Source organism: Leopardus geoffroyi, chromosome C1 (genome assembly GCF_018350155.1).
Source record: "Leopardus geoffroyi isolate Oge1 chromosome C1, O.geoffroyi_Oge1_pat1.0, whole genome shotgun sequence".
NCBI lineage: Eukaryota > Metazoa > Chordata > Mammalia > Carnivora > Felidae > Leopardus > Leopardus geoffroyi.
This window is the reverse complement of record NC_059328.1, coordinates 25,238,877-25,260,050: the sequence shown is the minus strand read 5'-3', so window position 1 is coordinate 25,260,050 and position 21,174 is coordinate 25,238,877. Positions and strand designations below refer to the sequence as shown.

The 21,174-nt window shown below is 52.2% G+C and overlaps 1 protein-coding gene across 3 annotated transcripts in view; it reads right to left on the bottom strand.

Annotated features, from left to right (window-relative positions):
• Positions 1 to 3,020: 3,020 nt before the first annotated feature.
• ZNF362 (zinc finger protein 362) overlaps positions 3,021 to 21,174 on the bottom strand; it is a 41,220-nt gene continuing 23,066 nt past the window's right edge. For all 3 annotated transcript variants that reach the window (XM_045476582.1, XM_045476583.1, XM_045476584.1), the window contains 5 exons: positions 18,896 to 19,217; positions 17,907 to 18,131; positions 8,972 to 9,050; positions 8,702 to 8,860; positions 3,021 to 4,831 (listed from right to left, as the gene is read on the bottom strand). In XM_045476582.1, coding sequence (XP_045332538.1) covers positions 4,715 to 4,831; positions 8,702 to 8,860; positions 8,972 to 9,050; positions 17,907 to 18,131; positions 18,896 to 19,217 — 902 coding nt within the window. In that variant the 3' untranslated portion in view covers positions 3,021 to 4,714. The remainder of the gene's footprint in view (positions 4,832 to 8,701; positions 8,861 to 8,971; positions 9,051 to 17,906; positions 18,132 to 18,895; positions 19,218 to 21,174) is intronic.

Genomic DNA, 21,174 nt, shown 5'->3' with positions numbered 1-21,174 from the left:
GCGTAAATCCGTCCTGATGGTTTTCACAATCTGATCATTTTTACAAGCGGGTTCCACTTATTGATGATGTGACATAAGAGATCTCGCCCCTCTCAAACGCAGTTCAAAGCTCCCCACTGCCTCCCACCCAAACTGGATTAGCAAAACCCAGAAGGCCTTTTGGACTCTGGTTTAGATAAGCACAGGCCAGCTGTACCTTAGAACAGGTTATTGCTTGATGGCTCTGAGCTGGCACATTCCTTCCTCTCCCTTACCCTGCAGCATTCCCCGAGGGCCACCCACACCCACCTTCACACACACCCCGTGGCCATGAGAGGCCTGAGCACCAGCCAGTAAGATCTGCTTCTCTTCTAACTCTGCGCGTGACTGTGGACAAGGTCCTCACCTTGCTGAGCCTCGGTTTCCTCAGAACTGTAAAGTGGGGGTGCCCATCACCCTCCTTGCGGAGGTTGTCGTGATGCTGCAGAAAATGTAACTTGCCTTCTCCCCGTCCTTGCCTGTCCCTTCTCCAAGTTCATGGAGTCAAAGGCTTTGCCAAAAGAACAGCCATTTCCTGTTTTAAATGATGGCTGGGTCGGGGGTTTCCAGGTGCTGGACCGGGACAGCTTCGCACTGTGGGTAGAGACCTTCCCGAGGACAGGGAAGAGTCAAGGAAGATGCAGTGTGGAACAGACAACCTCTTGGGAGTGTCTCCCTCCTTTGTCTCACCCAGAGGCCCATGGGGGGACATTAGAGGGACTTGGGGCAGAAGCAGGAATAACAAGGGCGGGTAAGCTTCTTCTGCAGCCACTCCCATCGGTGTCACTGTCAGTCAGCACTGTCCTCACACCCAGGCCAGGGCCCTCAGAAACAGTGGAAGCTCCTGAGAGCCTCCAGGGGAGCAGGTGAAAAGCTGCCAGTCCTCCCAGTCCTCGGAGTGTCGCTTCTACCTGCAAAATCTTCACCTGCCCCTGCTGCCCCACCCTGCCAGGCCAGCTCAGATGTCATCCCCAGAAATCCCCAAACACCAGCAGCTGTCTAGCCAGGGTTCACTGGTCATAAGGGATTTAGATCCACCGGGGCCGTGTCAAATAATAACAGTAACAATTACACTTACTGGTACTTAGTATGCACTGGGCAAAGTTTGAAGCATTGGACATATATTGATTCATTTAATCCCCACATCCACCCTGTATGTTGGTTGCTGTCATTTCCCTCATTTTACGTATGAGAAAATCAGGCACAGAGAGGTTAAGTGACTTGCCCGATGTCGTGCCACCAGCAACTTAAATTCACTGATGTGAGAACAAGCAGGAAATCAAACCTGCCCGGAAGATGGAGATCCAAAGTCAGGAACCGAGTCTGACGCAGGCTCTATCCAGGTCTTCTCTGTCCGCCTCTGCTTCTTCTGTCCGCCTCTGTCCTGCTTGTGTGTGGCCCAACACACGTCCCTACCCCTGGGCCACGGGCTCTTCCAGGCTCCTGAACTGGACCTCTTCCTAATTCACGGACCGGAAAATCTGATTGGAGAGTCAGCCAGTGGTGTGCTGGCAAATGTTTAGCAACTGGCTCCTCCAGGAAAAAGAAAGCCCAGATTTGTAGCCTTCGCCAGTTTCTGTTGTAGAAACCCCACCATGGCCGATTCAACACCACCACATTCACCGAATGTGGAGTCGGTCACGTGTGTGTGGTGTGCACAACCCACTCATGAACCAGGACAGCCAACGCATCCCGCTGGCACCATCGCTACCATCGGTCTAAGACTTCAACAGCTGAGTCAAATGTCCACTGCTGGCCACTCGGTTGTGGCTGGGATCGGGTCATGTGATGCAAACATGGCCGCCAGAGCTCACCCCTTAGCACAGCAGGCTGTGGGAGGTCAATTTCTGAGAACGCCTTGAGGCCCGTGAGGTTACCGAAGACAGGTTCCTGGCTACTCCATATCCACTTACCCCTCCTCATGTCAACACATCTGGTTTCCTTTTGGGAAGATGTACTACAAATTGGGGTTTCACCTGATGCTCCAGGCCTAGAGCGTGGGCTGTAGGTCTAAGCCAATCAAGTATAGACATTCTGGTCATGGTGATTGGTTCAGGGATGGGACCTACCCCAGTCCCAACCAGCAAGACCCAGATATTTGCTGGGGCTTCTAGAAGAGAGAGAGGCTTGACTGCAGGAAACCCGGCGGGGAGCCTGTGAGGCTGGAGCTGCTGACCCCCCAGGAGCCTGAGGGTGAAACCAGCTCTTAGAACAAAGCAAAGTGGAGAGCTGGAGACACAACAGTGAGCCCTGAGGCTGGCCTGACTCCCGCACTGTCCTGTTATGAAAGCCAATAAATCCTTGTTTGGGTTGGACTTTCTACACTTGCAGCCACGTCTTGACTCACAAGGCCTGTGAGGGCTCAGAGTGAATTCCTGAAGGTGAGCTCCATGGTGACTCTTGGTAGAGTCACTTCTGTCTCACTCAGAATGCCCCACAGAGGACCAGCCTTGATAAACTCTGGGGTCATTAATTCCTGCATTTCCCTCCTCCACAATCAAAACATTGACCCACGTGGGAAAAGTGGATTGAAGGGGACTTCTTGGTTCCCTCAATCACGGGAATCGTGTCCCAGTCAGGGCACTTGCGGTGGACCCCCGAAGATAGGCAGGGTACTGGGATGTGGCCGCCCCCCCCCACCTGGGAGCAGGGGCTGTGAACCCCCCTGGACCCCATACATCCAAAAAGGCTTCATTCAGAATGAGACAAACCTGGGTGAGACGTGTGTTCCTGCCACTTAATTACAGCATGATCCTCGGCAAAAACAACAACAACGAAACAGAAACGAAAAAAACCCCCTCTTGGTTTTCTGCCTCCTTCATAGGGGGCCATAGGGTGCCAGGCACCGAGCACTTGGCTCAGCAGCTGGGGTGAGGCCAGCCCACGGGAAGGGGCCATTTCCCTCCTTCCCCAAGTCTGGGGGGCGGGGGAGGGGAGAGGAGCAATGGAAAAGTGCCCCCCGGCCCCGCCCTCGCACGGAGCACGCGAGACACCACCGCCACCCAGGTGCAGGTACAGTTTATTCTTCACAACAGAGAAATACAAAGCGCAGAGGGTTTGGGATTCTTGGTCTCTCGCCCCATGTAGTGTCTTCCCCCACACTGGATTTTTATTTTGCTCCCCACCCCTTCTCTTAAATAGAATGCAAACCTGTTTCCTGAAGCATTGAGGGGCACCTGCCCTCACCTCCCTGCCACCAAGATGCAGACTGAGAAGCCGACAGACTGTTTTCTCTTTTTTAATAAGGTAACTAGTTCTAGATATGGTGGCCTGGAGGTCCCATAGAAAAAAGCAAATGGGGTGTTAACAGTATGTATAACAGCGTATTTACAGGGTAGTAACATGCGGACAAAAAGCTACAATACTGAGTATCCGACGACGCAAGTCAAACAAAGGGGTGGGGGCTGGGGCAGAGAACCCCATGGGAAAAAAAACCCCAGGAAACGTTAAACTGGTAAATCAATGGCGAGTTAAGGCTTAAAAAGTGTATAAAAATAACACAGTTAATATTCAAAACGGAACTCCAGATACAGAATATATAGATGAGTTTCTGTCTAGTTTTTTTTTTTTTTTTTTTCCCCGGGGGATGAAGGGGGGCTTCTCCGGGCTCTGTACATAGTTCCTATATACATGGACACGCATGGCTTTCAGATCGGGGTGTGTCTGTGGGGGCTGAGGGCAGGGTCTGCTCCTGGGACCCTCCTCCCCGAGGATCCCTTCCCTGCCGAGGGGCCTAGGGCCTGGACTGGGGATTCCCCCCTTCGTGACAGGGAAGACACATAACCCCTCCCTGGGCACTGCCCCATCTGGAGGAAATTCTGGAGGGGGGGGTCCTAAGCCTAGGCCCACTCCCTCCCCACCCCCCTGCCCACAGTCTGGGATGGTGGGAGAGGTAGCCAATAGGTTTCCTGGCCAGCACCGAGGTAGACTGGGGTGGTCTTCAGGGCAGTGGAGGGCCAGGTCTTACCCAGCCCACCCTCACCCCATTTCCCTGGGCCTGTGCCCAGCCCAGCCCAACGCTGCACCCTTTGGTCCTGCGGATCTCCCAGCCCCTCTCCTGTTTTGCCTCCTGAAGCCCGGGCAGCCCCAGGAGCTGCCTCATCCCTCTGCTCAGTAATGCCCAGGGTGTAGCCCGAGAGGTTGGAGCTGGGCACCTAGGGGTGAGTGGCTCACTCCAGATGCTTCCTGTCCCCTCCCACCTGGGGGGGGGGTCCCCTTTGCAGTCCAGAAACCCAGGCCTGAGCCTTCCCTCAAGACTTGAGGCTGTGGCAAGAGAAGGTCCCACGCTGCCCTCTGGTTCTCTGTGTCCATCTGTCCGATTCTTTTAATTTCTCGGTCTTAGCAGCACCAACTTCTTGGCCAATAAATATCTTTTTTGTTATTTCCAAAACAAACTTAAAAACAAAAACAGTGAAGCAAGTGGAGGGTGGGGAACAAAAAGAAACCCAACAGAGAGGTTCAAAGTGCTCTGAGATCGTCTTTGGATGCCACCAAAACAGTCCAGAATCTTGCAGTTGGCCTGGCCGCCCCCGGAGCTGGACCGGGCAGGGCTTCTGCAGCCCAGGCTTTCTGGAAGGTCAGGAAGGTCATGAGAGAGCTCGGCTGTTCCTGGAGGGCCCCTGGAGGAAGCTGGGGCCTGGTGCTGCCTGGGTCTGTGTCTGCCAGTGGGCAGGGTGGGGCGGCGCCTTGGGTCGGCTCAGATGAGGGAAATTCGCACCGGGATGCCGGGGGACTCCGTCCTCTGGGGCGAGTGATGGCTCACCAGGTGCTCCACCACCGTGTGTTTGGACATGTGCTTCATCAGGTAGGTCTCCTGTGGGCAGGGGTGAGATTCAGAACATGCAACCCTTGGCAAGACACGCAGGGGAGGCTGCAGTTCCCACAAGTGGCCACGGGAGGGCTCCGTGGTAGGTGGGCCAGCTGGTGGCGAGCAGCCCGGCTCTAGGCCATCAGGTGGGCCGCGAGCATCAGTTCTAGCGATGATGCTGCATTGCCGCCACGCGTGGGTGCTGGCCCGTTTACCAGACTGTGAGCCCACAGCATGCCAGCTGGAGAGCTGGCACGCACCAGGCTCGTCCCTCAGAAGTGCCCACCTGGACCTCCTGAGGGCCAGGCCAACTGGCTGCACCTCAGCTTGCCTGGGGGATCGAGCACAGCTGCCCCCATCTGGCTGGTGCTCCAGCGAGGGAGAAGCAGGAGGCCTTGGTCTGAGCTGGGTCCTGCCACCTCGTAGCAGTGGAACCTCAGATACGTCATCTCGTATGTCCAAGCCTCCTCTTGAAGGAACCACCTCAAAGGGTCGCTATGGCAGATAGAGCTCCCAGCACGCGGTAAGGGTCAAGGGGACTGTTCCTCCCCCAGTCTCTACTCTGGATTCCAGGCGGTGGTGGGAGCCCCGGCCTCTGCAACCTCCCCCCCCCCCCCCCCCCCCGCAATCCTCCCTTGGGAAGAAGCCGGACCTGATAGGACCGGTGACTTGGGGAAGCACAAACTGGGCATGCTCGGCTCGTCCCCTGACTGTCCCCATAGCTCTGCTGAGTCTGACCTGGAGCACCCACAACTGGGCGCATGAGGGGACCCACGGGCTCACCTGCAGGCCCAGAGGCCCTTACACTCAGGTGGAAGGAAGTGGGAATACCTGGTGAGCCACCACTCGCCCCATAGGACAGTCCCCCGGTCTCAAACATCACCTTGCTCAGAATCAGTCATGTAGAGGAAGCCCTCAAATGCGGTGGCAACAGGCTATCAACACCACCAGAGGGAAAGCCTCAGCAGCACGCAAACTAGGAAACTACTCTTCAGTGAATACACTGCAAAGAAAAAAACGACCCGGGTGGGGGCAGGGGCACAGGGTGGGGATCAACAGACTAAAAGATATATTGACAGGGTACAATGTAGGGATCTTCCTTGGATCTTGATTGCAAAATCAAATTGTAAGTAAACAAAATGCTGGCCTAATTCAGGAGACAGAAAATGTGAACACTGGCCGGGTAGCTGATGGTACCAAGGACTTAAGGGAATTGTAAAGGTAAAGATACCGCGGACATGTTAAAAAAGAGGAGTCCTGGGGCGCCTGGGTGGCACAGTCGGTTAAGCGTCCGACTTCAGCCAGGTCACGATCTCGCGGTCCGTGAGTTCGAGCCCCGCGTCAGGCTCTGGGCTGATGGCTCAGAGCCTGGAGCCTGTTTCCGATTCTGTGTCTCCCTCTCTCTCTGCCCCTCCCCCGTTCATGCTCTGTCTCTCTCTGTCCCAAAAATAAATAAACGTTGAAAAAAAAAAAATTTAAAAAAAAAAAAAAAAAAAAAAAGAGGAGTCCTGATGTTTAGAGACAGAGTGAAAATTTTCAGATGAAACAACATAATGTCTACAGAGACATTATAGGGACAGAAAATAGGGATATGGATGAGCCAAGATTGGTTGATGGTTCTGGGGGCTAATGGGAACGTGGGGGTTCACTCTTCTAAAATGTTTCTTTTATGTATTAAAGTAGTTTAAAATTCAATCCATTAAAATGTTTTTTGTTTTTTTTTTCCTTTAAAGGTTTGTCACTGGGGCGCCTGGGTGGCTCAGTCGGTTAAGCGTCCAACTCTTGATCTGGGCTCAGGTCATGATCTCACGCTTCATGAATTTGAGCCCTGAGTCAGGCTCTGTGCTGACAGCACGGAGCCTGCTAAGGATTCTCTCTCTCTCCCTCTCTCTCTCTCTCTCTCTGTCTCTGCCCCTCCCCTGCTCGCTTGCATGTGCGCTCTCACGCACTCTCTCTCTCTCGCTTTCAAAAAAATAAAATAAACAAAAACAAAAACAAAAAGATGTCAGGGTACCTGACTAGCCCAGTCAGTAAAGCATGTGACTCTTGATCTCAGGGTCCCGAGTTCAAGCCCCACATTGGGCATGGAGCCTACTTAAAAAAATATCATGCCAACCATACTACTTAAAAACAAAAATAAATTTAAAATAAAGGTAATTATTCTTGTTCTAGAGAGTCCAGTCAGGCCCAGTTCTAGAGAGTCCAGTCACCGCAAGACAGGTGAGCTGGGACATCCCCGCTGCCCCCAGAATTCAGACAGACTCCATCTAGAATCTCACTCATGGACGCCTGTGGTCCCTCCCCTGGGAGCAGATGTGAGGAGGTGGGTGTCCAGAACTTGAGGCCGACACCAGCTGACGGTCAGCCGGCTGAGTGGGGCTCCTAGGTCTCTGGGGGCTGCCCTGCCTCTCCCCTCGGGGCCCTTTCCCTGCAGGTTCTGCCCTCTGTCTTTCAACTCTCCTCTGCCCTTTGAACTCCAGGGAGGGAGCAGTGTCATGAACCCAGTGCTCAGCAACCACAGGCCTGGCTGGCACCTGCCATACTCCTCACCACCCGACGTATGCCCCCCTCCAGTCAGTGACCTCTCAAAAATATCCTCCCGGAAAGTCCCCTCCCCCCAGTGGCTTCCCATTCTACCTGGCAAATATCCAAACTCCCTAACAAGGCCCCACAGCCCCGTGTGACCTAATCCTCTTTCTCCTTACCCTTCAAGGCTTCATTGAAATGTTACCCCCTCCCCTGACCTACCCAGACCTACCCAGACCTACGTCCCTTTCCCAATTCCGTTCTAGCCTCCCTGCTGCTTTATCAACCTATGTTTCCTTCAGACCAGTGGTTCTCAGGCGGAGGTGACTTCACCGCCTGCCCCAGGACATTTGGCAACGTCTGGCATTTTGGGTTGTCACAGCCTGGGGAGGGACAGCTAGTGCACAGAGGCCAAGGATGTATCTAACATCCTACGATGCACCAAACAGTCCCTGAGCACAAAGGTAACCTGCCCAAATGTTAACATGCACCGAGGATGAGAAACCCTGCTTACAGCAATTACCATAATTTGTCATTCCATATTTATTTGTTGGTTACTTGTTTAATATCTGTCTCCAGCAGTAGAGTCCAATCTCCCTGGGGGCAGAGAATACGTCTGTTTGATTCATCCTGACTCCCAATAGCCTGGCACAAGTGTTCAGTAAACACTGAGAGAATAAATCATTGTATTAGCGGATGTTTATTAGGCGCTGGCTCTGCTGGCCAACAGCCCTGTGAGTTGAGAACTGTTACCTCGTCATTTTACAGATGAGGAAATTGAGGCTCAGTGATCTCTGTCTGGATTTGCATGGGGGTCTATTAACCAGAATATCTGATTAGCTGGAGACGCACACAGACTCCGGTGATTTGCCCAGCCTCCCTCTTCTTGCTGAAAGGCCCTTGCTTAGGGAAATTCCCACCCAGGGACAGAGGGTTGGATGAGATGACCTTTCTGGTACTGCTCAGGCCTTTCCTGAGATGAGGAAGCTCTGGGCCGAGCCACTGCGCCCTCTTGTGGCCAGGATGGGGGTTGTAGCTTGCCCAGCGGGGAAGGCCCTTCCCTGGCTCTGGCTCTGGAGAGCAGGGTGCCTGGCCCCCCACCACTGCCTTCAGTGTTCCGGGGCCTGTAGGAAACCAGGCGGCTACAGGCCGCCAAGAGGCTGGAGGCTCGGCCCAGGGCAGCCAGAAACAGAACTGGGGAGCCGAAACCCTGGCTCTGCCACTCATCGTGATCTCGGGGAGTCGCTTCCCCTCTCTGGGCCTCGGTTTCCTTGTCTGCAAAGTGGGGAGAATCAAGATGGCTGAGGCCACGGGAGAGGAAGAGGTCCCCCGAGGACCCCAGGCACTCACCGAGGTGTAGGCCCGCCCGCACATGCTGCAGCAGTAGGCCTTGGCGTGCTTGATGGCGTGGGCGGAGAGGTGGATCTGCAGGGACGCGGAGTCCGAGTAGGCCCGGTAGCAGTTGGGACACTTGTAGGGCTTGTCCTTGTTGTGCTGGCGCTGGTGAGACTGTGGGGAGCACAGAGGGGTCAGGGGCCAGCCGGGGCTCCCCCCAGCCCCACCCCGGCTTGGGCTCCCTTTGCAGGGGGCCAGGCAGGCAAGGGGCAGGCGGGCACTCACCTGGAGGTTGGAGAGCTGAGTGAAAGCCTTTTCGCAGCCAGGATGTGGGCACTTGTAGGGTCTGTCGCCTGTGTGGATTCTGCAATGGGCAGTGAGGTGGAGTCCCTGACAGATACCGTGGGCCGGCTCCGGCCCCCCAGGCCCTTGGATGGCCTGCACCATATATCTGACTCCCAAGCCGCCCTGTCTCCACTCCATACACTCCCCAGAGAGCCCCAGGCAAGGGCCGGGGACTTCACAGGTACCCCCTTCTCCTTCCTTCTCTGGCCTCCCATTGCCGGTCTGTAACCAGAGCCCTCCTGCTCCCCTCCCCACAGCTCCCTGCTGAACCCCGCCCACTGCCAGCGCCCACTCAGAGACCCGGCCCAGCCCCCCAGCCTCAGGGGCCCGCGTTGACTGCTTTCTGCCCCTCTCTTCTTAAAAACCCACCTACAGACCACCACTGAAAGAACACAGATCCACAGCTTTGCCAGGAACGTGCCTGTCCACTCTGCCTCTTGCCTTCAGAAGGAAATGTCTCTGACTGGCCCCCAACTTCTGTGCCCTGCCCTGTCCCCACATCAGATTCATGTCTGGGATGGCTACCTGGTCACCCCAGCTACTGAGAGAATGCAGGACGGGGAGGCCCGGCAGTTCAGCCCTCTCTGTCCTTCCTGTGAGCCCTCTGTCCCCTCCCACTCCTGGGTTCTCATCTTGGCTGCACCAGCTACTAGCTGGGCGACCCTGGGAAAAATCACTGAGCCTCGGTTTCCTCATCTGCAAAATGAGCATAAAAATATGACCTCACGTCACTTTGTGAAGATTACGTTAGATAATACGTGTTAAGGGGTTTGGCCAAGTGTTGGCACAAAGTCCGCAGTCAACACTTGCCAGTATTACCATCATTCATTCATTCATTCATTCATTCACTCAACATTCATTACGCTGGGTAGCCCTGTGCCAGGCACCACGCTTGGTACTTAGAATGAACAAAACAGACAAAAAACCACTGCCTCATGGAAACAAACAACAAACATGAAATAAGTAAGTAAATCCCACATAGAAGGTAATAAGTGCTGTGAGAAGACAGAGAATAAGGTGGGGGGGGGGGAGCACGGATGCCGGGGGGGTGCGGATTCAGTTTTAAACACGAGGTCAGGGTGGGCCTCACTGAGCATCCAGAGTGATGACTCAAAGGTGGACGGCTGGATTTTCTGTTCAGGTCAGTGGTGCTGCTTGTGCCTGCCTGACAGCCCAGGGGGCCCAGGTGAGGACAGAGGTGGGCCCGGACAGGTGCGCAGACACCCCAGAGCCCCATCTTCCGTGCAAGCCCTCCGCGATCAGCCTGAGCTTGTCTTCAGTCACCTGTTCTGGCAAATCCTCTCCGCCAAGTAGGTGGGCCGTGAAATGCTGGCCGTCCTGAACACTGTTTGCCTAATTTGCCACCAAGCATCAAGGGAAGGGAGAACCCAGCCCCGGCCACACGGTGTCTCTAATGCCCCAGGCCACCTCACCGAGGCGGCTTGCTCTGCCCATCAACAAACTCATCAAACAAACTAAGGTCCCTGTCCCAGCAGGCCCCATGCTGGATAGGCTTGAATAAACAACATTCCCCGCCATCAGGAAGACACTGGCTGCCCACCGTGAACACGGGAAGAGTCCAGATTCCTTAGTGTGTCATTCAAGGCCCTTCATCGTGTGCTCTGGCCTCACCTCCCTGCTCCTATGCACCCTACATCCTGGTCCAAGATCCATTTCTCACCCGGCAACCTTGTCTGACTAATGATTCTGCCCACCAAACCTGTGATCCGGATGCATCCTCAGTACAGGGGCCACTCCCTCCCCCTCCCCCCCATCTCCTCTACGCAACAGGGAGGAGGGCAAGCACAGGGCCCAGGCTCAGATGCCAAGGCCAGAGCCAGCTCACAGGCTGCACAGAAACCTGCCAAGTGGAGCTGGGTTGGCCTGGTTTTGAGAACCCCATTCTACCTGCACATGTCTGGGTGTCATGTATCTGGAGACATCATTCCAACCATGGCACCCTGTCCCCACAACGGAAGCACCTTAATGGCCATCTGGACTGACACAACCCCTCCGTTCCATCCTCCCCTCACACCCTCCAGGGCTGGGGAATTCATTCAGTTGGGGTCAGGTGGCAGAGGGGACTAAGGGACCTCAGGGCATGTGCTGATTTTGTCTTAACCCCTCCAGGGCTCACCCCAGAGTCCTTGCCTCCCACAGCTCCTCTCCCCTGCCCCCAGCCTCTGGCCCCACCAGCCTCCCGGACTCCACTAGACTCCAAGCTCCTCCCTTTATCCAGGCTGCCCCCTCTTCCGGGCACACTCTTCCCCAGCTAATGCCCGGTGAAAACCCACACTCCTGTTCTCAGCGTAAAAGCCCCCGATTGGGCGGCCTTCCCTGAGCCCCCACACCAGGCCTGGGCCCTGCAGCCCACCCCCAAGCAATGTGTATTTTGTCACTGCCTAGTCACTGTTTCCTGGGCTGCCTCCTGAGGGCAAGGGCTCCCCTGGCCTTGTTCACCAGCATCACCCCAGGGCCCAGCCAAGAGGACCCTGTACATAGGCAGGGACTGAATCAAAGAGGGTTTTCTCTCTGATGTCAGTCACTGGCAACAGTAATATGCTCAACATAGCCAATGACGTCCATCCTCAGATATAGGATGCAAGTATTTGTTGACTGACTGCACCCTCCAAAGGTCCTTCCTCAGGGCCCCAGCCAAGCCCTCTGGAGTGGGAAAGCCCCCTGTGGCCTCCCAGTCCCAGTACCACAGCTGCCTGGCCTCCTCCCTGGACTCCCAGCAGCAGCCTCTCCCTTCCTGGCCTCCGCCACAGCAGCAGCGCAGGGATCTGACCTCGTCATGGCCCTGCCTGGCGACCTCCACTGTCTCCCCCTTTTCCAGGACAGAGTCCAAACCCTGTGACCCAGCATTCAAGGCCTTGGTTTCTAAAGCCTCCCCCTCCACCACTGCTCTCCCTGGCAGGGAGTCTTTCCGACTTTCCAGTGAGCTATGCACATGAAGACACCGCCCCCCCCCCCCCCCACCACCCCCCCAGCAAGCCTCTGAGCCTGTGCTCATGCTGCCACCCCTGCCGGGAACACCTCCCCCGACTCCACCCCTGCTCAGTTCCAACATCAGACTCCTGTCTCCGCAGGGCATCTTCTCTGTAGGGGAGCACCCAGCCCGCTCCCCACATGTGCTCACATGTGCGGACCACAGGCAGTGCAGGGGGGCCGAGCTGAAATCAGTGCCCCTGGACCGCCGCAGCCCCCCACCCTGGGGCCCTGAAAACTCGCCCTGCGGTAGCTGGTACCTCCACCCGTAGGAGCTTCTTCCGCAGCCCCTTCCTCCCTGTGACGCACGGGCTCCTGGGGGATCTGGGCTCAAATCTCACTTCTGACTCCTCGTAGCACAGTGACCTTGGGCAAGTGACCTTGCCTCCCTCAACCCAGTTTCCTCAGTCCGAAAATGGCGATAATAATACGGATTGTAATGACTGTAAGGATTCAGTGACTTCTTCGAAGGGTGTTCATGAGATACTTTCTATTTAAGATAAACAGGTTATACAAACCAACAAGGAGAATTTATTCAATGTTTAAATAAAATTATGGACAATTCATCAGTTCTCATTTTTTCTTTTATTTCCCAGGTAATAAATTACACTGAACGACCTCAGCCGGATGAATGCTTTGGAACTAACACAACGGTAGGGTCAGCACAAGTTAACCTTCCTTGAGATGACTCACTCTCCGTGCCACTTTTCAGATTCGCTATCTCTTCTTTAGAAACACAGCTTCACACTACAGGAGGACTTCGTATGGAAACACCCGCCTCGGGGCCAGGCACACGGGCATCCTGGACACAGACTAGTTGTGGGTAGAATTTGACTACCGTTACGATCATCAGACTCGAGAAAAATGGAATGACACCTACCCCTGCCACCAGTACGCCTACCCCGGCACACACACACAAACGTCACATACTGAGAAAACAAATGCAAACCGGTCTGCAGCCTGAATAGACAAACACATCCGGTCACTCGAGCCTCTTCCTAGACCTCACCTACCCACTCACAAAACGGGTGCGATCCCCGACTTCTGCCTTGTAAGGCTGCAGGTACATGACCTCGCACTCGTGCTAACTGCTGTCGCAGGTGTGACAGATGCCATTTTTCTACGCTGACCAGACTCTCTGCAAAGTTCTGCTGACTTTCTTTTGAAATACATGTGGTTTTTATTATTTCTGGGGCCACCCCTGAACTCTAGACTTCTGGAACACTCTGCCAGCTACCTGCGTTTCCTTACTTGTTTTGTCTTCCTTTCACGGAGGAGAGCCCCACCAAAGTGCTTCAGCACATCGAAACCACATTGCCCCCCAGAATGCTTCCAGGCACATCTTTCTCCATAACCAGAGTCATCTTGCTCAACCTGTTTCTAACTCTATTTCTATTACGTAACCAGGGCTGGTTCAGCCTTAGACGTGACCTTCTTTTATTCCCCTCATTACTGGCATCACCCTTGGAAGATGGATTTGATTATGTGCCTTGACTGTCTGGTTTTCTACGGAGGGGCAAAAAGCAGGAAAGAGTCTCTGTGGAACGGCAGGAAACAAGGAACCTGGAATCTGGTTGCTTCTTTGTGTTTAGCTCTTTGTTTGTTTGTTTGTCTAACGGATTCTGGAACTTGTATTCGGGACACCCACCTCTTTGTCACTGGGTGAGGACACATCGGTTTAATTATATGTGTCACTGTCTAATGACTAACAATTTGTCTCTAATGTTAATAGGACCCTCTTCTATTGCTTGTTTGGTTTCCCACCATTATGCACTCAAATCACTCGAGGAAAAAAAAAATGTGTGTCCTTGGGAATGGAGAGCAATCCCTGGATAAGGAACATCAGCAAAATCCCCTCCTTCAAAGGCCTGTGAAATTTTTGTTGCTTTTTTGGTCACGGTCTTGATGAGTATTTTAAAACAAAGGTTTACTTCTGAAAAAACTAGGATTCCTCCTAATTATCACTACTTGCTACTGTGTTTCTTTCTTTTTTTTTTTTTTTAAGTTTATTTTTGAGAGAGAGACAGACAAAGCATGAGTGGGGGAGGGGCAGAGAGAGAGAGGGAGACACAGAATCCGAAGCAGGCTCCAGGCTCTGAGCTGTCAGCACAGAGCCTGATGCGGGGCTCCAACTCACAAACCGTGAGATCATGACCTGAGCCGAAGTCAGACGCCCAACCTACTGAGCCATTCAGGCGCCCCATTTAAAAAAAATTGTTTTTTGAATGTTTATTTATTTTTGAGAGGGAGAGACAGAGAGTGAACAGGGGAGGAGCAGAGAGAGAGGGAGACACAGAATCCGAAGCAGGCTCCAGGCTCTGAGCTATCAGCACAGAGCCCGAACCGGGGCTCGAACTCACAGACTGAGAGATCGTGACCTGAGCTGAATGAAGTCAGACGCTCAACCGATTGAGCCACCCAGGTGCCCCATTACTACCAAACCAATGCTCATACCTTACCTAGGCTGCCCACCTTGTGCCCTAGCCTTCTCGAATCCAGGCCCCCAATCAGAATAATGTTATCAAAGTATCCTTTACACCCAAACGCTCTTGGACTTTCCAGATGGCCACCAGGCAACACCAAAGAGTTCCTTCTTTGCTTTACTAAAAGAGGGGATGCTCCAAATGATTGAGGGTTTTGTATTTTCTGTATTTTTAATTAGCCAAACACTAGAGCGAGGGCTGTCCTATGAAGATACTAGTGTAAGGCAGCTGGCAAATCAAAAGAAGAGATGGCCAATCTCCCTGCATTAATTTTATATTTTATGTGTGTGTATACATACAGAAAATGTATTATACACTTACATTCATTTTATATGTATGATAATATGTAGCTTATACGATTATATAGTATATCATACAGAATTATATATGCTATATAATATAAATATATACATTTGGGCACTTGTTAAAATGGAGACCAAAAAACAGTAACTTATTTTCACGTACAATAAAAATCAAAAAGACATGTCCTTATGAGCACTAGGTGTTACATGTAAGTGACGAATCACTAGGTTCTAATCCTGAAAACAATACTCCACTGTATGTTAACAACTTGAATTAAAAAAAAAAAAAAGATTTTGTTCTACATTTAACTAACTACACTTACCAATTAGTGACAGTTACAACACGTCTTATGAGATAAATTAAAAGAGTCTGAAGATGGGTCAATGCCCTTGCTGCCTAAAATCTGTTCTTAATCTTAAATATTGATCATGCAATATATCGTAATAAAACACTACACTCTCCTCCAGTCTGACATTGTTGACTGTTACAATAAATGGACCAGAGTCATTTGGTCTCAGCAACAGATCTGAGGTCCCCCTCACACCTGTCAAAAGACCTCTGCTTCAGGTCTGAAGTTGAGTCTTCTGAAGAAGACATCAAGAGATTATGGGCTCAGTAGAGGACTACAGCACACACACTTAGTTCTTTATGCTACAGAGAACAGATGAATGGGTACAGCTTCCAAACGGACACCATCACCTCGAGCAGACACTGTGTGAGGCCAAGCCAGGGTCCCAGAGTCTTCACTCCAGAAGCAGGCAAGTTGGCAAAGCAGACTAACCACCCGAGATCAGCAGAACAGGAATTATGACTTTGGATGGAATGAAAGTGATTTAGTTGGGGTTAATTTCTATTTCCTAAAGGGCATATAAGAAAACCCATTTCTTCTTTGATCTACCTCTAATCCTCAATTTAAGCTATCTTTGAACAAGGAATAAAATACTCAGACCGGGGTGTCTGGGTGGCTCAGTCAGTTAAACGACCGACTTCAGCTCGGGTCACGATCTCACGGTTTTTGAGTTCAAGCCCCACGTCGGGCTCTGTGCAGATAGCTCAGAACCTGGAGCCTGCTTTGAATTCTGTGTCTCCCTCTCTCTCTGCCCTTCCCCCACTCACACTCTGTCTCCTTCTCTCTCTCTCTCAAAAATAAATAAATATTAAAAAAAAACAAACCTGCTCTGACCAATTGCCAACAATTTGAGACCATTTGCTCTTCGTGACCATTAGTTTGGAAAATAGGGTAAGAATCTGTCCTCCTTCCCAACAGGATATAATTGGGTAAATCAAATTTGTAACCACCACCATGCCAGAAATGTCACATTTGAAGACAAATTTCATTTAATTATAGTATTAGATTACTATAAGCCTGATAGTAAAACACAAGGACTGTCCTTCACATGTGGGAATGTGGGCTCCCTAAGGCTCCAGGAAACTGGACCAGATCTGCTCCCTGGCTTATGGAACCCCAGCCTTCAAGGTTACACATGAAGTTACTCCTGCCAGCCCAAAACGCCAATGCACTGGTTTTGGGGGGGGGGGTGTCTCCAAAAACAAGGTACCCTTTCCATCACAGGCTGTACAGGCACAACCCAACAGGTGAACTGGATCCTTCTAGGTTACTGATCTTAAATAATATCATGAGGAACTTTTTCACACACAGATTAAAAGGAGGACCCAGGGGTTTTGTGAAATCTGACGGAAGTTAGCTCTCAAACCTTAGTATCGTACGCTCTAACCAGCAGGACTTTCTTTCTTCATCAATACCTCGTTACACATGCCTGTGTCCAGAAAACTGGCCAAACTTTAAAAAATAATCAAAGTAATGACAAAAAATCAGAAACCTGCGGACAGAAAGTTCTGTGGTCAGATCCTTATGCCTCAGGAGGCGCAGGACCGGGAGAAACCACGGATGCCTTGTCCTACTGGCACTCTGCCATTTGTTTCTTACCATCAAACCTACACATTATGCCTCCGAGTCCAAGGAACAGACAAAGCACTCTGTGCCCCGCGATAAAGCACACAAAGGCAATGGATGTGTATGAATAAATCACAAAAAGAACAACAATTTTTAAGAACCTAAAAATAAAAACTAGGGTCTCTCTGCCTAGCATCAGTCCTCAAAAGAGAGAACATTTGAGCACTTCCTGCAAGTTACAAGCTCCACACAAAAACATTACCCCTGACTTTTACAAAGCAGATAGCGGCCAACCCATAGCAATGCTCACAGATGCTATCACCAGGGGAGAGAAAACCTCTGTGTTTCTTCCCCTCTGAAGAGATGAACTGCAATCTTGGTAACCTTTGGTTTGTTTCTCTAAACACCTATGGTGTTTTTATTTGGCGGGTGGATAGTCAGTCTTTCTGATGTCTGTACTCCCCTGCAAAAACTTGTCTTTCCTGAAAGCATTTGTATTTCTGAATCTCTCTCTGACATCCTCGACTAGACTGTACGCCTATAAGGACAGGGAGTTTTGTCTGTTTTGTTCATTGCTGCGCTCCCAGAACCTAGAATCATGTCTGTCTTATGGTAGAGGCTCTGCAAATACTTGTCAAATGGATGAATCACATGACCTATAAAAGATAGTTCTATTTATTCCACAAATATTAAACAAATGCCCAGATGCTTATTACGTGCCACACACTGGGGATATGGGGATGGAGGGGACCAAGCCCTTGCCTTCAAGAGCCATCAATATATTTGGAAGTTGGGAAAAGAAGCCGGCAAGGATGAGACAGCCTATCACTACCGTGATGGGGATGCGTAGGGCCTGTCGGGGCGTGGGGAGGCTGGACTGAGAGATGGCTAGGAGAGGCCAGAGAAAAAGGATAAAGATGGGGGAGGGTGTTTCAGGCAAAGGACATAGCAGATGAGACACGGTGGGAAGGGTGGCATAGTAGTGACAGCAGAAGCCAGTGAGGTCCACAGAGGTCATATCACCAAAGGCTTCAAATGGCAAGTAAAGGAGTTTGGTCTTGACCCTCGGGGCAGTGGGCACCTAGAGAAGGTCCTTGCCCCTCCTGCACTAGGTCCATGCACCCGGCGCAGGTGCTGAGCCGAAATCGGCTGCAGGGGGTGCAGCACCAGGCGGGCCACTCACCTGGTGTGCTGCTGGAGGTGGGAGAGCTGTCGGAAGGACTTATCACAGTAGGAGCAGTGGTAGGGCTTGACGCCCAGGTGGATGCGCAGGTGCTGGGCCAGGTAGGAGGCGTTGGCAAAGGACTTGGAGCAGTGCGGGCACTTGTGGGGCTTGGCCTCGGTGTGTGACTTGGAGTGAATTTGCATCTCAGACTTGGTGAAAAAGGTCAGCGGGCACACCTTACACCTGTGGGGTAAGAGGCACGTTCACACCTGGGAAGACGGCCACCGCCACCACCCCCGCCCCACCCCTGCCCTCTGCCAGTATACTGCTCAGGGCACCTTCCACAGCACCCAGACCTTGCACCTGGGCACAGAGCTTCCTTGTGAGGAGCCCAGGGGTACAGGCTCCCAGCCCGGACACCCTCCAATCTGGAGGCAAAGGCTCTTCCCCCAGGGGCCCATTCCCGGCAGTAGGGGAAACGGTTTCCATTTCTCAGGGAAGACAGGCCTGGCAATCCTGGGAAGGTGTGCCTGGGGCCATATGCCCTAACTTTGGGAGTAAGAAGTCCTCCTCCCAGCTGCACATCAGAATCATCTGGGGAGCTTTCAAGAGGGGCTCACTGGCCCTCTGCATGTCCGCCCTCTAACCAATTATATCAAAATTTCTGGAGGTGCCTCCCTGGGATTGGCATTTTCTGAGTGCTCCCCAGATGATTCCAACTTGAGGGTCGAGAGCTTGAAGGGAGGAAGAACAGGACTCCCACGACACCAGGTTGTGGTGAGGTTGGCCTCTGGCAACCCCGCATATGCATGGGGGGATAGCCCCAGCCTACCTGTGAATGGGCTGCGGGTGGGGCTCACCAGGAGACCCCGCTCCTCTGGACCTGGCCCCTACCCTCAGCCTCTGCAGTCCCTCTTTCCAGCCCCAGCTGCTGGGCTCCTAGGGCAGCCCTTGGTGTGAGCCTCCACCCCACGCCCACGTGGACCCCCTCCCACCAAGACCCCCACCTGTATGTCTTGCCCTCCTTGGCAGTCTCGCCCGAGGCCAGGATGGGGTAGGGGACTACGAGGACGGGCGGCCCCCCTGGGTTCTCCGCCTTGATCTTTTTGCGGCCGCGCTCGGACTTGGGGGGGCCAAGCAGGCCATGGCCCTGGATTGTCTTGATGGAGTCCAGGAGGGGGGGGCTGGTGATCCCTGAGATGAGGGTGGGGGACGAGGCGATGAGGCGGCTCTGGCTGGTGGTGGTGGGCGTGGACGGGGTGCTGGTCCCCGTGCCTGCACTCGACTCGGACGTGCTCACAGCCGGGGTCCGGGAGGAGAGCCCCAGACCTGTGGAAGACATGGGGTGGGGGCAGCTGCAGAGGCCTTTCTAAGCCCCCCCACTTCCCTTCATAAATCACCCCAGGGGGAACTAAATGAGAGGCTGTGTGTGTGTGTAGGATGCCTTAGATACCTAAGGACTAAACTGGGTTGGTAACAGAGGCACTTTGGAAATACTTCAAACTGCAGAAAAAAAACAAGCACACAGATGTTCACTACTGTGTTATGTGCAATAGCAAAAAGCTAGAGGAACTGAAATGTGTAACATTAGGGAAGGGGTCAATAAATTGTGATCAGTTTTTTCTACTGAACATTAAGTGTCCATTAAAAAGGAGGTTATGGGGCGCCTGGGTGGCGCAGTCGGTTAAGCGTCCGACTTCAGCCAGGTCACGATCTCGCGGTCCGTGAGTTCGAGCCCCGCGTCAGTCTCTGGGCTGATGGCTCAGAGCCTGGAGCCTGTTTCCGATTCTGTGTCTCCCTCTCTCTCTGCCCCTCCCCCGTTCATACTCTGTCTCTCTCTGTCCCAAAAATAAATAAACGTTGAAAAAAAAATTTTTTTTTTAATAAAAAGGAGGTTATTATGGGGCGCCTGGGTGGCTCAGTCGGTTGAGCGTCCGACTTTGGCTCAGGTCATGATCTCGCCGTCTATGAGTTCAAGCCCTGTGTCGGGCTCTGTGCTGACAGCTCAGAGCCTGGAGCCTGCTTCGGATTCTGTGTCTCCCTCTCTCTCTGCCCCTCCCCCGCTCAAGCTCTGTCTCTCTGTCAAAAATAAATAAACATTAAAAATAAATAAGTAAAAATAAAAAGAGGTTATGTTTGTAAAACAAAATATACACACAAAACAAACAACAAAATGGCCTACGTATGCACAGAAAAACTAAGTAGGAGAAGATGTACCAAAAGTGATGTGGATAATGCAATTAGGAGTAATTTTTTTTAAAATGTGTTTTTTTTTGTTTTGTTTTGTTTTGTTTACTTAGCTATACTTTGATTCTTTGACAATGAACTTTTAAAGAAACTTCTGTGATATATATATATAGGAGCGCCTGGCTGGCTTAGTTGGAGTGTGCAACTCTTGATCTGGGGGTTGTGGGTTTGAGCCCCACACTGGGTGTAGAGATTACTTAAAAAAAAAAAAAAAACCTTTAAAAAAGGGAAAAGGAAAAAAAATAAAATAAACTTTTGTTAATAAAAGTTATTCTTTTAAAAAGGAGGGGACTACAGGGGCGCCTGAGTTGCTCAGTCGGTTGAGCATCCGACTTCAGCTCAGGTCATGATCTCAAGGTTTGTGAGTTCGAGCCCCAGCATTGGGCTCTGTGCTGGCTGCTCAGAGCCTGGAGCCTGCTTGGGATGTTGTGTCTCCTTCTCTCTCTGCCCCTCTCCCGCTTGCACTTTGTCACTCTGTCTCTCTCTCTCAAAAATAAATAAACGCTGAAAAAAGGGGGGGGACTAGAAACATTACAATATCAGGTTAAACAGACAAAAGATGAAAATGGTATCTATTGCATGACTAAAACATTGCTTCTTTTTTTTTTTTTTTTTTTTTTTTTTTTAATTTTTTTTTCAACGTTTATTTATTTTTGGGACAGAGAGAGACAGAGCGTGAACGGGGGAGGGGCAGAGAGAGAGGGAGACACAGAATCGGAAACAGGCTCCAGGCTCTGAGCCATCAGCCCAGAGCCCGACGCGGGGCTCGAACTCACGGACCGCGAGATCGTGACCTGGCCGAAGTCGGACGCTCAACCGACTGCGCCACCCAGGCGCCCCAGACATTGCTTCTTTTAAAAAGAAACCAGGAGGGGCGCCTGGGTGGCGCAGTCGGTTAAGCGTCCGACTTCGGCCAGGTCACGATCTCGCGGTCCGTGAGTTCGAGCCCCGCGTCGGGCTCTGGGCTGATGGCTCAGAGCCTGGAGCCTGTTTCCGATTCTGTGTCTCCCTCTCTCTCTGCCCCTCCCCCGTTCACGCT